Raw genomic sequence first — 15970 nt, 5'->3', positions numbered from 1 at the left:
AAGTGTTTCAGGTATCTGGTTCGATTTGCCGTAGAGCCATGCGAAATTTCTTTCTGAAATTTCATTTCCGCTTGGTATCCAATCTTCCGTACTGTGTATGGACAGCAGAGAGCGACATCTTTTCTATATATATGTCGCCATCTGGGGGGCCTATTGTTGTTTGGGGGTCATTCAAGTATTACGTCAGCATTGAGGGGGGAGGGGGTTTCGAATTTGCTGACTTTTGATGACAAGGAGGTAGGGGGGTTTGAAGGTTGCTTACGTCATCAACCCCCCCCCCTTTTTGAAGGTATGAAATATTCTAAGCTGCTGACGAAATTTTGCTGACAGGGGGCGGGGAGGGTCAAAAATGGCTAAAAATCAGCTTACGTAATACTTGAACGGCCCATTGAAAGCCATTGGCTGAGCTAGAAGGCTGCCCCTGCATAGTTCCATTTAGTCTTCGTATACACTTTGAGGGGGTCCAAGGGAAGGAAATGTCAGTCCTGTGTAGCTAAACGGTAGAACATTCGCAAGGACTTAGAGAGCTTGGTGGTTTGATTCCCCGCAGAGGCACACATGAGTTTTCTTTCCAAACTTAATCTCCGACTGGTACCATCCAGTCTTTCCTACGTACTGTGTATGGACAGCGGAGTGTGACGTAGTTTCAGTTTAAAAGTTGTTTGTTTTGACATGGTACTGTTATCCCTCTCATTTTGGCAGTCATGGGACATTAATTAGTCCTGGGGGCACTGTGTGTAATCAAATATTATCACATAATAGAATATTATCACATTCAGAACATAAAATAATACGCAAACTGATGCTGAATTATACACACTCTTGTCCGAAGTACGGATCCCCCCCCCCCGTTTGAAATTATTTTTTATTCTTGATATTCGGTGTTTCTGTGGTTATATTCATTGTTTCCAGATGTAGTAAATCTCACTAATTCACTTCGCGAGAGTGAAGAGATAAATGGATGTACTCACTTGTGCAACCGATGGATTCGTCGCTACCGTCGCCACAGTCGTCGTTTCCGTCGCAGAACCTGCTCGAGGCTACGCACTGGCCATTGGCACAAGAGAATTCCGATATGCGACAAAGGGTTGAAGAAGGGGGAGGGGCCGGAGGGGCGGCGGAAGAGGACAGGGTCAGGAGAGAAGAACAGCAGCAGCAGTAAAAGAAGAACAGCAATAGGGAAGGCGGTGGTTGCGACCGTCTTGAGGTCTTCTGAGACACCAACAACGTCAGCGACTTTTCGAGTATGACCGATGGTGAGGGAGGCCATCCCATCGTACCTCAACGCTCAGCCGCCGTTAGACCACATCATTCGTTCATGCCATCACGCCGGCAGGCCGCCAGTTCCTCGCTTTCCGCTTCTCTTTCTGCCCATGTCTTCTGGGGGGGAGGACTTTCGGTTAGTCTCTGTTGATACTCACAGCTTGAACATCTTGTGGGTACCTGAAACACAAATGAATTACATCTATTCATTCATCTCATCACTACGTCTACATAGCAGTATTTCGTCGAGATCTGCGAATGAATCTTGATAAGCATAATAGTATCAGCCATGGAATTGAAACTATTAAAATTATATATATATAATAGATACTATTATATTTGTCAAGATTCATATAATATATATAGATATAGATCACACATCTCTCGTATAAATAATATTTTATTTCGAGCAAAAAACATGCCTGGAACGCAAATTTCTGTCATTAAAGTGGATTGCACTTGATTCGACGCCTCTCTGCCTACGAAATTCAGGCATCGGCATTTTTCACTGCAAAATATGAATTACAGATGGCAGCACGACTAGAACACAAAACATGCACAACTCGGACGACATAAATACGTTAAAAGGTCACACATACACTGAAAACACATATTCCGACATGCAACGGTTTGCCAGAAATTCCCCAGAATTTTTATGAGATGCACGTGCAGTTAAGTAGTAACAGTGCAGTGGAACCTCCCTTTTAACGGACATTTTACTGATCCCCGGTCTTGTGGAATAGGGCTTTAATGTATTTTACTCCCCGTTAACGGACGGTAAAATGCAGTAGACTAATTTTTTTTCCAAATTCTAATTTAATAATTTTTGGTCATTAACCGAGAATTTACCATATTCAACTAAGATTATGTGTAATCCAAGCTCGTGTTGGTAAATATGAGATAAATTATGAATTAATTACTTAATTAATGGAACATAACTATGGCCCGTGATGGTGAATTCCAATGGTAATGTGTTAGTTTTGTTTGTTGATATGTGTGAAGAAAGCCAACATTACAAGACTGATAATGCTGTTATGAATGTTGTTATTTTCGTCACACTTAATTTAAATTGTATTGCAAAATACGTGTAGTGCAAGTATCATGAACGGAAAAAATGAATTAATTGGTTTAATAAAGAGAAGAAAGGTTATAAATTTGTCCATATTTATCAGATTTTCCAATTTTATTTGGGAATTATGCATAATCGCCGATAAATATGATAGAAATGTAGGGAAATTCACTACATTTATCACTTTTTATTTTTACAATTTATAACATTCATACATTTTTAATCAAACTTTCTTCATCGAGACGATGGTGATTATGCATAATAACCGATGTGTCATTTTTACAGTAACGTATAACCAAGTAACTAATACACTGACAGAAACCAATTGCGACCAAAACCAAACATCGTATAAATGTGAAAGTAGTATATACGAGGTTCCATTGTATATCGTACCTCCCATTAGCGGACAAAATGTTTGGCTGTATGGGTGTATGTTATTGAGAGGTTTTACTGTACTAGTAGTATCTATCGATGAACGGTCGAATGGATTGAAAATAGTATTGTGTATGATTCCCGAAACCCTTGATGTAGATGGTCCTCAAAAGTTACTATCAGAATGTCTTTATGAAAGTCACCAGCTAATCCTTGTTAAAAAAGAACTTCGTGAACCATATTTGGCATTAAGGGTCCCATGAAAAGGGTTCCATGAACATATATGAGACTGATGTTTTGTGCCACTGCAAAAAATCACCGAATGTTTCTGATGTAACGCATAGATCATGACGAGCCACATACGTCCTCTGTGCACTGTCGTGTTCAAACGCGTGTAACTGTTACGATATTTGCTGCAAACGTTATTACCACAGGCATAGATACATAACAAACTTTTATATTCAACTCTTATCACATGACAGCTGTACAAGAAAATAAAAGTCAAAAGTTATTGGAGGACTCAATGCTTGAAACCTTCTTAGACAAAATTCATTCCCCACACAACATGAGTCTGTGTTACTCAGGTTTTCTATAAGTATATATATATCCCGGCATTAATTTCCCTTTGAAGAATTTCATAAATATTCTATAACCCAGTGTTCTTCAATATTTTTACACCTGCGCACCGGTGCAAATATTTAAAAAGGTTCACTAATTGGTGTAAATGAAAGGAATAGCTTGTAGACCGGCAAAAATTTATGTGCAAAATAGTTTGCGGACATACATAAAATAAATGAGTAGGAATATGGGAGAAATAATTTTGGGCCGGATAAAAACAACAATACATAGGAAAAATATATGACGGACCAGCAAAACGTAAATAAACAGGGGAAAAAGTATTTAGCTTTGACCTGAGTTAGTTCCGACCGTCCACGTACGGTCCCGTTCAGTGCACACGACCTCCAAAGAAATATTGACATATTCGTTTCCTTTGTAGGCTAGTGATCTAGGGCGTTGGTTCGATTCCCCGTACAAGCAGTTGAATTTTCTCTCTTTCTTAAATATATCTTCGCATCAGCCAGCTGTTAAAAACCTTTGTATGGATAGCGGAGAGTGACATCATTCTCTAAAAAAGTATTTGCAGACCAGCCGATGGCCAAACAGAAATGAAAGGAAATTAGACGGTATTTCTCTCATTTTTTTTTTAAATATGGAGTACCTAGAAATTTTTCGCGAACCAGAGATATAAGAACACTTCTATAACCTACACTTAGGTTGTGATCTCTAGTTTTTTATTAATCCGAAAATTGCCATCATGGTATCATTAATTACACAACGATCACGACTAAAGTATTCTTGGACAACGTACTTGAATAACTCTTCATAATTTACCAGTGGAAGGAAAAAAAAAACTTCTATAATAATCTTAAAGAAATTAAATCTCAGGGTGTGGTACTCAAATCTCATCACTTCAACGACATGATTAACTATTGAAATTAATTATTGATCAGATTGATAGACGGTATCATAACTAAGAACTTCCTATTACTCTGTTCATACTTTCTCTCATGTACGTACAGTTTTGCCAATTGGTATATCTTCGAGACAAGAGCGCCTTACTGAATAGTTGTTATTTTTCGTCAAATTTCATTTTCTTTGTTTCAGATGCTAAGGAATGCCAAGATACTAAGTAAAGCCTCGCGCATAACGAAAAGAACTCCAAATTTCGAAGTATACGTTCGAAAGAAGCTTTTCAAGAGACGTCCGTATTCTTTAATAAAATATTTTCGATATTATATAAAATTCTTTAGAAAAGAATTTCTTCCTTCATCCCCTCTAGACGTCTTTTTATTGCGAATTCTTAGCATTCGGAAACGAAAGCTGGTCCGGAGATCTGATTTTATTTCTCATTTTTTTCGACAAAAACAAATTTTTCTCGCTCTTACAAACAACATTATAATTCTAAAAAAGGGAACAAAATTCTCGTGAAAGATTCCTCATATGCTGGTCAGATTCACTCCAATATATATATATATATATAGAAGTCCCAGAAAAGAATTATTTCCTTTCGGTTGGAGATAGGAATGCTCTACTGGTTTTTTTCACAGTTAGATGGAACCAGTACTACAGCAGCGGCATCAGAAAGCAAACGAACATATGGTAAAGGAAACACAAGAAAAATAAATGTTAGTCTATACATATGGGAAAGCACAGCTAGACCCGCATTTTGTGAAATTTCCAATTTTAAAGCCGAACGGACAAAGACGTGAACTTTAGCCATAGGTTTTTTTTTTTTTTTTTCATTTTCTTTTGTCCAATGTTTCCAGATACAATATTGCAATGGAGGGAAAATAAACAGATTTCACAGACTATGTAAGAAAAGAAAAATCTAAAGAAAGAAAAAAAAACAGAATGTATAGATATAGTGAGTCCTTTGAGACCAGCAGATTCGGCTAGAGTAAAGACCGAAGTTACGGAACCAAAAAGGAGAAAATACTAAACATTTTACTCCAAAAACAAAAATAAATATAAAAGAAGAAAAGTATGGTACAGACTTATATATTTATTTTCTTTAGTTTTCTTGGGAAAAGCGTCATGGGAAAAATCGAACAGCTTACATGTGGAGTGAATACCTGCTGCCAAGAAAAGTAAATTCCTAAGGGGAACGCGTAGAAGTTTTATATTTTATATATTGTATATATATATATATTTTTTTTTTTTTTGTCTTGTCATTTTACCTTTGTTTTCTTCATTTTATCTTTTATTGTTTTAAATCTATTTTCCCTCGAAAATACTGTAGTTTCTTTTTAAACAATATCCTATCATTTATTATAAGGAAAAACTTATGCTTTGTATTTTTTATGAATACACATGGGAAGCGTGCGGTTTAATTTTTTTGTTTTAAAATGATATTGAATAGATAAAAACCTCACTTAAATATATGGAAATGCTACTTTAATTTAATGATAAATTAATATTTGTGGGATGATGTGTGTGGGAGGAATAAATATGAATGTGTATAAATAACTGTAATTATGATTTTCTTTTTATATTTGGTGATAGAAATTTAGTGATGGAAACAGTTTTGCTATTAAATTAAAAAAAAAACAATTATTCTGTAAGTACGATTCATATTAGTAATTCGAATGTTTCTTCCAGTTCTTGCATAAAACTATGTTTCCACAAAAATTACTTTCCCAAGTTTTACCCTTAAAAATATAACTATTTTATATATTTTACATTCGCTATAACGACATTAATAGTTCCATGGGAAAACGGAGGTTATATTTAGCGGTCGTTATACCGAAAGTTTAGTTTTTTCTTTTAGAGAAAGCTATATTGGGAAGAGAATAAAAATAAAATTATTCAATTTATACACTGAGTGGGCACTTTATTATGACCACCTGAAAGTTTTAAGCAAATGAAAAATGACATCACACTGTTCTGCAATTTCGGGCATGTATACATAACATAAACATAATACAGAACTTTATTTTCTAGCGCAAAGTCGATCACAATTGTTTATAAGGTACCCACAAAAAATTTAAAAAAGGAAAACATGTTTTCAATCACCAATTTGTACCATAGAAAAATGCGAATGACTTGTATCTTTCAAAAAATATTTTACTCGCATTGTGGGATACTTGTATGCACTTTCATAAAAACAGCACTCATATTTTGAAAATATAAACGTTTCTTACAAAAAAAATTTTCATCGAACGTTTTTTGCTTATAAAAAGAGTTTCCAACCAATTTTTAAAACTACCGTATTTTCATCCGTATAATACGTTGATTATCTGTTAAAATGGTGGTTAAACAAGAAAAATGCGGATTATGTGCCGCTGCTGACTATCTGCAGAAAATGATGTTGTCAGCCTCATGAGCATTCTGATGAGTCTCAATTTGAATGTTTTTGATTGACCGCAAATTTTGTTTTGTGTGTAAATAATGCTATTGTTTTGTTAATAAATTTTATCAATTAGCATACCAATGCGTTAGTTATTGAAACACGCAAGATAAGTTTTTATTATTATTATTTTTTAATTCTGAGGATAATACCCACCGCGGATTATACGTTGTTTTTTTTTCTCTCTTGAAATTTTGCATGCGGATTATTCGCCACCGCAGATAATACGCAAGAAAATACGGTAACAGAAAATTTAACACTATACATGAGACATATCGTAAATAAAGCAAGAATGCAACAATTTAGGATTTGATGACAGATAACCATTTTAATTAGATGATTTGTTATAACGCATGCGCAAGAAATATTATTTTTAATTTTAACAATCATAATTTGGTTGTCTTAATACAGTGCAAATTACATAAAAATTCCACAGTTGGATGTTACAAAAATTCAGAAAGATGTCGCCGATACAGTGAACTGTAATTTAAGTTACTAGTTGAAAGTAGCTGGCTGATAAGATGATAAGTGGGGAATCCCCTTATCATCAAGCTACTTTCAGCAAGTAAATTTTTACTTTTTTTATACATATTGTTTTACTTTATGGGGCTCGATCCATAATGAATAAAAAAAGGCAAGATGACTATTAAATGCGTACATGAGAATAAATTAATTTTATTGACATAATGGAATTTATCGATTTTATTAATTGGAGAACCTAAAGAGATGAAGCAGGAAAACTATTACTCTTTTATATGAAAATCACTGTTGATGCTATTGATTCCATTAAAAATATAAAAATATAACTTAAAGCCTTTACGATGAAAACAACCGACTTAGACATGTTCTACTCTAACGCAGAAAAACTGCACAAAAGATATTTCTTTCCATTATTTCTTCCGCCAAATGCTCTTGCTCTATTTATTCTTTTTTCACCAAGACTAACACGTGAGAAATCAAAATTGATGTCACATTCCATGTTACTAATACGCGTGTTTCGAAGTGATAACCGTATAACAAAGGAGGAGAGGGAGGGAAGGAGAAAAATCCTATTCTTATCCTTATTTTAGGGATATACGTCATGGAATTCCGAATTTTGGAGTTTCTCTGCGGATTCTTGAGGGGGGGGGGGATAGATTTCGTGAGGCATCTACTAACTCCACCAATTTCGAAAGAATAGATATTTTCTTCTAAATCATGTCAGCTTCTCCATTTTCACACTGATAGATGTAAGCTATTTTTCAGCTTTTCCTTGTGGCAAGTTTCTTGTTACATTTCCTTTTCTATTCTATTTTATCTTTAGAACCCCACAGTTATTCATACGAAATCCATTTAAATAATCCCATTATAGGAGGCTTGAAAAATATATGTTACGGTAAATGTGATGAATCCGGTTATTATGCATAATCCAAGAGCATTTTGGTAAGATTGGTAAATTTCCCTAAATTTATCACTTTTACCGGCAATAATGCATAGTACCCAAGCCACGATGGTAAATTTAATAAGCACACTGAAAAAAAGTAACACTTTTACCGGCGAGTATGTATAATATCCAAGCGTCGCGTCATTGGCAATCATGATAAATCGTATACACGATAATTCATGCATGTATTGTATCATTTATCGGGATCTTATTGTATCATTTATCGGGATCGTATTGTATCATTTATCGGGATCGTATTGTATCATTTATCGGGATCGTATTGTATCATTTATCGGGATCGTATTGTATCATTTATCGGGATCGTATTGTATCATTTATCGGGATCGTATTGTATCATTGATGGGATAGCAAAATTTGTTATCATTATATCGGGGTCCGACTATATTCATCCCACACTTAGAATTTATTTCATATTTATCAAATTCACAAATTACACTAGGGTATTATGAATAATCACAGGTAAAGGCAACGAATTTGATGAAGTATAAATCAAATTTACCAATGGCACATGGTTATTACGCATAATCGCTAGTAAAAATGGTAATGTTTTCAGAATTTATCAAATTCACCAACAACACTAGGGTATCACGCGTGATCTCCGGTAAAAGTCATGAACTTATCAAACTTAACAAGATCTTTGGTGAGTATGTATAATAACCGTTATTATGTATAATAAACCGATTTATCAGTATTAATGGATAGTATAGAACGCATTGGGGGCATTCGACGTAATCCAAAAAAAGTTTCCGTTTACGGGGAGGTTCGACTGTGAGAGAGGAGTGAATTTTCGTGAGGGAAAGGAAATTTTGTGAAATTCATCACAAAAAATAAACGCATTTTTTTTTTCTAAACCGGTTCCGTAAAATAACTAATTGCGTGATGAAGTACCAAGAAGCAGATGGATTGTGGTAATGGTGCACGGGGGGGACGGGGTGTCAATACACATTCCAACATGGAAAAAAAATAAAGTTTCGATTTGGTTGGACGGTTTGTTTCGGAGATAGACAGTTCATTACCTTCCGCCTCCCTCGTGACAATGCACTCCCCCCGGCCACACGAGAGTATATCTAACACGCGAACGCAAGTTTTGTGGCGTCACAGTACCAGCCTTTAATTGGCAGCGCTTTCATAGCGCAGAATACATTTTTCTTTTTCTTCTTACTCTTCACTCCTGCACTAAAGCCCCCGCCCCACTCTGATTTAGAGCCGACCCCGATTATGGCTAGAAAGTTTGAGTGAACAAATCTGCCACACATGGGATTTACAGAGGGTTCAATTATGATTCCATATGACTACCAAACTCATTAGAATTCCACAGTGCGGATGGTGACTTGGGGTTTAATTGGTTAATAAGATCAAGTAAGTCAAGTTTGGGAGGGGGGGGAGAAGGTTTAATATAAAGACAATGGATCAACAAGATCAATATTATTTAAAATTGAGTTATATTTAAAATAACCAAAATCAAATTTAATTACTGAATCTAGTCATGTCAAACCTAGACGTTTCACTTCTATCGGGAGGGAGATTTCTCACGTCGATTTTTTTTTAAATAAACTGATTGTCTCAATAATTCAATAAGGCAAAAATATGGGCGCTTAATAAGACAAAAATGTAGAAATGGTAGTTGAAACTGTGCCGTTGCGAAATACATACACTAACATTCCGACATGTGGCAGAAGCTAAGAAGTTTAGGTAGTCCAACTTAATAAATCCACTCGAAAACATCAAACCTTACAGGTAATGAAATCGATAATAATATCGCGAAGCCGGTAATGAGGCAATACCCATCACCAGTAAAAATAACACAATATTATACCTCCACGACATGGGAAAATAAAGTTTTGTCAATTCATGGTTCAATATAAAATTTGAAAATAAATCGCAAATTTTTTACAAAACTGTACAGGGACAACCCCTTAATAACCTCCGACTTTCAAGCATTAAAAATAACTTTTAATACATTCCAAATGCAAAGAAACGAGCACTGATTACTGCACTAAATAAAATTAATCTTATAATACGTCTATGCATTTATTATTCACTTACATACATAGGAATGAAGAAGCACGAATCGAAGACTTCGTTTTGAGAAATCGAATCGATCTAGTCATCACAAAAGAACTATTCTTCACTGTTTTATATGCGATAGTGTTTGTGCGTTGCGAGCGTGTGTTTAATTAGGTTCTCTCATGAATTATTCCTGTGACACACACAGTTAATTTTTAATTAAAACCATCGGCTTATTGCAGGGAATGAATCTTATCTGTCTTGGAAAATTTTCCCGTGCCTTCTCTTACTTCATTTTCTGATAACTCCAGGAAACATAACTTTGAATGGCTGCAAGATTGCAGCAAAGGGGAATGGCAAGAAGAATCAGATTATCGACGATATAAACGCTTTCGAATCCAATGATACGCATATCCCATTCATATACATCAACCGAGATAATTCAATAAGACTTGCTAAAAACTGTCTCTGTCGCCAGAGTTAATTCCGGCGGCATTTCTGTCGGAAAGCATCGTGTTTAATGGATATGCCTCTGGCTATTCATTGACCTCACCAAGTTGGCTGTTTACATGTGGAAATAACACAACGCATCGGCATCTCGTTGATATGTTACGGTAGAGTTGCTCCGTCATCTCTAAAACTACTTTCAATGTCACGAAATTCCGAGGATAATGTTTCAAAATTTAAATCTTAATTGAAAATATAATATTTGAATATCGCATCGAATAATATATTGTTTCTTCATATATAAATATTTTAATCCTTTTACCAGCGTGTAAATTTCCATTAATTACTGAACGCGCTAGTTTATAAATTTCATTAATTTCAGACTCGATGGATACTTTAGAAGTCTTGTGCAATGAGTGAAAGAATCGACGTAAATAGATACAAAGCTGTTTCATAGTCTTTCAATTGTGCCATATGTAAATATTTTGCACTCCCTGTATATGTATTTCGCAATTTATTCCACTTCCTTCTATCGAGTAGAGCAAATGTTTTCATTTTAAATCAATTGAAGGGTCGGGGGTGGGAAAATGATTTCAGTCCATAAAACAAAATTTTTCAGGAGACGAAAAACGAAGATTTTCTTTAAAATTCTGGAATGATTACAATGTTAGAAACTTTATTTTAATTGTATATCATGGTTATGTAAAACTCAAAACAAGCAATTTTGAGGGGGATTCTGAAACCGAACACACACATTGCATAAAATTTGAATAGTTATGATTTTTGAGATCATTGTATGATGAATTAAGTTAAAAGTAGATAAAAAAATTATTGGTGGTTGGTGCAGAAAAATATTCAGTGAAAAAAAAAAGTTTATTATCTTTAGTCACCTTATGTTATGTTATTTACATACTCCAAGTATACGTCATCATGCTTCCCATCACTTTCACGTGATCCCGTATTAAGCTAATGTAAAATATCTTAAAGATTGCGGGTTATTGTACGAAAGATTGTGATTGGTACCTCATACAAAACTTTCAATTCTTAGATGTTGATGGTCCTTTCTCCTTTTTTTGCTTGTTTTTAACAGTAACTTCGTGGTTGGTGTGACTACCTGAGAAACTGGAACGGCGGTACACTAAACGTGGTGTAGAACTATGTACATGAAGGCATCTGATTGGCCGTGTCGGCAGTCATCATTTCTTCTAGTACACAGGGTTCAAAAACATCTGTTCAAGCTTTAAAAAATTTCTTGTTTACAGTCAACCGCTATGAAAGGAGATGGTTTCTTATAACTTCCATCCATTCCTCTGGAATCTCGACGTAGGGCATAACATAAATCTATAGTCAGTGATAGTTTTTGGCACACGAACTAACCTCAAATTCATAAACACAAGGCACGAACAATTAGTAAAACAAAACAAATACGATCATACTCAAATATAGATTTCTGCGCATGTAATGGACTCTGAGCGATTTTCCGCGCTGTGACTATAATCATTGTTACCCCCTTATGCCGTATCTTTCTTCCTTTATTATAGCGGCATTTTTGCTTCTGGTGTTTCAGGTGACTGAAATAAACGACACGGAGCTAAACAAAACCACGAAGAAAAAATTAATATCGATTCTGTCGGACTGAAACCGTTTTTCACCCCCAACTCCTCAATTGAAGTCGGCCCCACATAATAATTTCACGTACAAGCATTTGGCGAGAAATTTGAATTATCTCTATTTGACGAATCGGTGATATATCTGGTAACCTCGTCCTAACCTAACCACACGTTAGAAAAGGAAGGAGAAAGGAATAAATGTATAAAAAAATAGAATAAGTATAATAGATAGAGAGTTCTGTGCTAGAGTCTCTTTTCCCCCTCATTCTACGTGATCTCTTTTCTTTTGCTCTTTGCATGTATAAAGTAGAAGTATACATTATGTGTGGGTAAAAAAAAATTACTGTCGAGAGTGTAGAAAGAACGGGGAGGAAAAACAAATTTATAGGGTTAGAATAAAGTTCCACGATGTGAGAAGAGAGAAGAAAGAAAGCATACAGAACATGTTTGAATTTATTTCACTGGCGTTAGACGCAATATTGATAATACAAATACAAGGCTACAACAAGCAAAATCCCAACGAGGTGGCTGAGCTGTAACAGATATGGATGCCATATATTTCTAAAATACAGCAACCCAATTAAAAATGCAATTATAGAAACTGAGGACTGTGTATACATGATAAAATATAATATAATACGTCCGTGATCGTAAAGAGGTTAGTCGGGTACCTACCTACACGATTCCAGTAACAACACAATATCCGATTATGCAGGGCAAGGTGTAGCGAAGGGGGGGGGGGGACTCTGGGGACCATGTCCCCCCCGAAATGTGAGAAAGTGACCGGAAAAAGGGCCAAATCTATTGTTCTATCACTTTAGTCCCCCTCCCCTCCGAAATGAAAGTGGTTCCCTCTCCCCGAACAAAATTTCTGGCTACGCTCCTGTTGAGAATATTATTATTTTCGAAAGCTCTTATTTGAATTTTTTTTGCATGGGATATAAATAATCTAGTTTCTAGATTATGCAACTGAACTAGATTATGTATCTATGTAATTGCATTACAAGATTATGCATCTAGATATCATTATATTGCTGTTGAATGAAGCCATATCGTTTGCGCAGAAATAGTTAAAAGTTTACTTTCCGTTAGCCGCCCTCTAGGGGCAAAGATTACGAAAACAGAAAAACACTGGCAAATCAAAGCAGAAGCGTAAAAGATTACCAGAACAATAATTGGTCTATCGGGATCCCAAATACCGCTATAATAGCAGCCCATAGCCCTTTCATCTGCATGCGAATGTCACATAAAGCCATGGAGTTTGTGCAGATTTAGTTGAATTTTTACTTTTCGTCAAAAAAAAAGTTAACGCCCTCTAGGGGTAAGGATTTCTCCGATACATACACTCATGTGTTCTCATCATCAAACCACAAAAAATCAGTTAACCACTACCGAGAGCTGAAAAAAATAAAATGAGATTTTACCAAGATGGAGACAAAAGAAAATTGTCTGGGAATAGATCAGACCTTTCACAACCAGGAGAAAAACTTCAATTAAACTAATCCTCCTTGAAAATAATAATCCTTCCACTGAGAAAAAAAAGGAAAAGAGAAAAGACCTTTCGAGATCGGTTTTGGGTTCTACCAATAACGAGATAATTTTTAAGTCATTTCTCATCAAGAATTGTTAGGTCTCGAAGAAGAACAAAAGTCAAGTAGAGAGAGTGATTGTTTGATGGCATGCACCGAACAACTCCAGATTAAGAAGTAAGAAGATTAGGCAGAGAGAAGAGGGGGAAAAAAATCGTATAATCTTCAGCTCTTATGCATTCTTCATGAAATGTTACTCTTATTTTGATCAGCCCCCCATGAAAGAGGCTATTGAATTCTCTGAGAACTCGCGCTGATTCTTATTTTTTATGTTAATTCTGTTAGAATATGAATTTTATTGCAAATAAAGATATATTTTAGTGTTAGAAATATTTAGTTTTCTTTTTTTTATGGGTTTTTATTTTATTTATTTTTCTCGAAAATTGTCTGGGTTCTTTCCATTGAGAAAAATTTCAATGAAATTATCTGAACTATTCTTTTGTTTATTTTCAGTTACAAATTCCCGAATGAATAGAACTTTAGCGGAAACAACTGTTGCACATATTCTAATACACAAAAAAAAAAATTCTCTCATTGATACCGTTTTTGATTCGCGACACTGCGTCTTACGGTAGTGCTGCCATCTATAAAGAGATTTTAAAAAAAACTTTGAACTTTTTTCTTTGTTTTTATTTATCAAAGATTATACGTATTATGTCGAATAGCTTCAAAAATGCAGTCACCACCGCTTATTATAACCACGAATAATGTTATCATTTGGGTATTGTTATCACTTTTGTAAAGAACGAGACAGGCCAATATCATAATCCGAGAATGTTGTCACACTCTCCGCTATCCATACAAAGGATCTTAACAGCTGGCTGATGCGAAGATATTATGGAAAAAGAGAAAAATTCAACTGCTCCTGCGGTGAGAATCGAACCCCCGTACTTTCCGGGTGAACGCCTTAGACCACTAGACTACAAAGGAAACGAATATCTCAATCTTTCCTTAGAGCTCGTGTGCACTGAACGGGACCGTACATGGACGGTCGGACCTAACTCAGGCCAAAGCTCACAACTGCTGACAATGCCACCAGATTGCGACTTATCCGAGGATGATGTCACTCTCCGCTATCCATACAAAGGTTTTCTAACAGCTGTATCATAATATATATGGGGAGGAATTCATTTATAATTTTGAGGATTGCGGATATTGTTATCATTTCCCCTCGACCCTGAAAAGTTTTTTTTTTGCGCATTCTGAAGATAAGGTTTAGCGAAAGTTATTTTTCCCCTGTAAATTGTCATTATCAGGCTGCAAGACTATGTAGGAGGATAGCAGGTTACTTCCTTCACCGCACCCCCCCCCCCTCCCACTTTGTTGACTAACATTTCCGTATTTGATGTCGTAATCTGCGTGTGATATGTGGGATATGTGTGGAGGTTATTTTGCAATGGCCTTTCCGTAGTGAAGGCAAAAATGTAAGGCAAAAAAAAAGTTTTTTTCCTTCAGTTCTTGGCCAGTTTCTTTCAGTTGATCACATTCAAATTTCTTTTTCCGAGAGACTTTCCTCGAAGGAAGGTATGGAACTTATCTTATAAAAAATATCGTGATTCGTAATACACATCAGGCAGTTTCTTTCCAACATCTCATAACGGCCGAATAAAAAAAAAATGCAGCATTTTAGCTTAATGGCAAAAAAGACGATTGAACATATTGCAGCCAAGTAAGTGTGTGTGGAAAGAAAAACAATGGTACCGTTTTATCAATACCGGTTAATCATACATCCCGTTTGGTCGAACGTAATGTATGGTCACCGTACGTGCAAACGGTTCATATGTGGTTCTGATACAGTTATCATTCGATAATTATTATCAGTAATCCTGAGTCCAGATGTGATTGCATTAAGCGGTGTGGATTGAATGAATTTTTCAAATTGTGTCATTCATTTGGGCAAACCCTGTATATTCTGAGAGTAGTTAGTCACATTTCACTCTGTATAATATTTATTCCTCTTTCTTATTAATTTTTATTTTCTACTTCAGACTTACGGGTTATCGACAACGTATCATACAAAAGATGAAATTAAGCACACTATGGCGTTCTCAAACACTTCTCAGCTTCATTCGAGTCATCGAGTCAGTACCCAAACAAACAAATATCTTCCGAGTCATTGTTTCGGATGTCATTCAGGAGAAGATGGCGACATAATTGTGTGCATCATCGTCGTTATTACGCACAGAAGAATGACAAGATTATTTAATTTCGACGAGGACACACACACATATATATAAGAGGGGGAATATGAGTCATTAAATG

General features: G+C 35.5%; 1 protein-coding gene across 1 annotated transcript in view; it reads right to left on the bottom strand.

Annotated features, from left to right (window-relative positions):
* Positions 1-15970, bottom strand: part of LOC149078298 (uncharacterized) — a 135014-nt gene that overhangs the window by 13906 nt on the left and 105138 nt on the right. Inside the window, exon 3 of the mRNA XM_089241937.1 lies at positions 972-1443. Coding sequence (XP_089098063.1) covers positions 972-1275 — 304 coding nt within the window. The 5' untranslated portion in view covers positions 1276-1443. The remainder of the gene's footprint in view (positions 1-971; positions 1444-15970) is intronic.

The sequence above is a fragment of the Pholcus phalangioides genome, unplaced genomic scaffold, assembly GCF_987345545.1.
Source record: "Pholcus phalangioides strain wild (caught in Gottingen) unplaced genomic scaffold, Ppha-v1.0 ptg000014l_1, whole genome shotgun sequence".
NCBI classification, from domain to species: domain Eukaryota; kingdom Metazoa; phylum Arthropoda; class Arachnida; order Araneae; family Pholcidae; genus Pholcus; species Pholcus phalangioides.
Note: the sequence above shows the minus strand (reverse complement) of the source record. Positions and strands in the feature narration are given on the sequence as shown.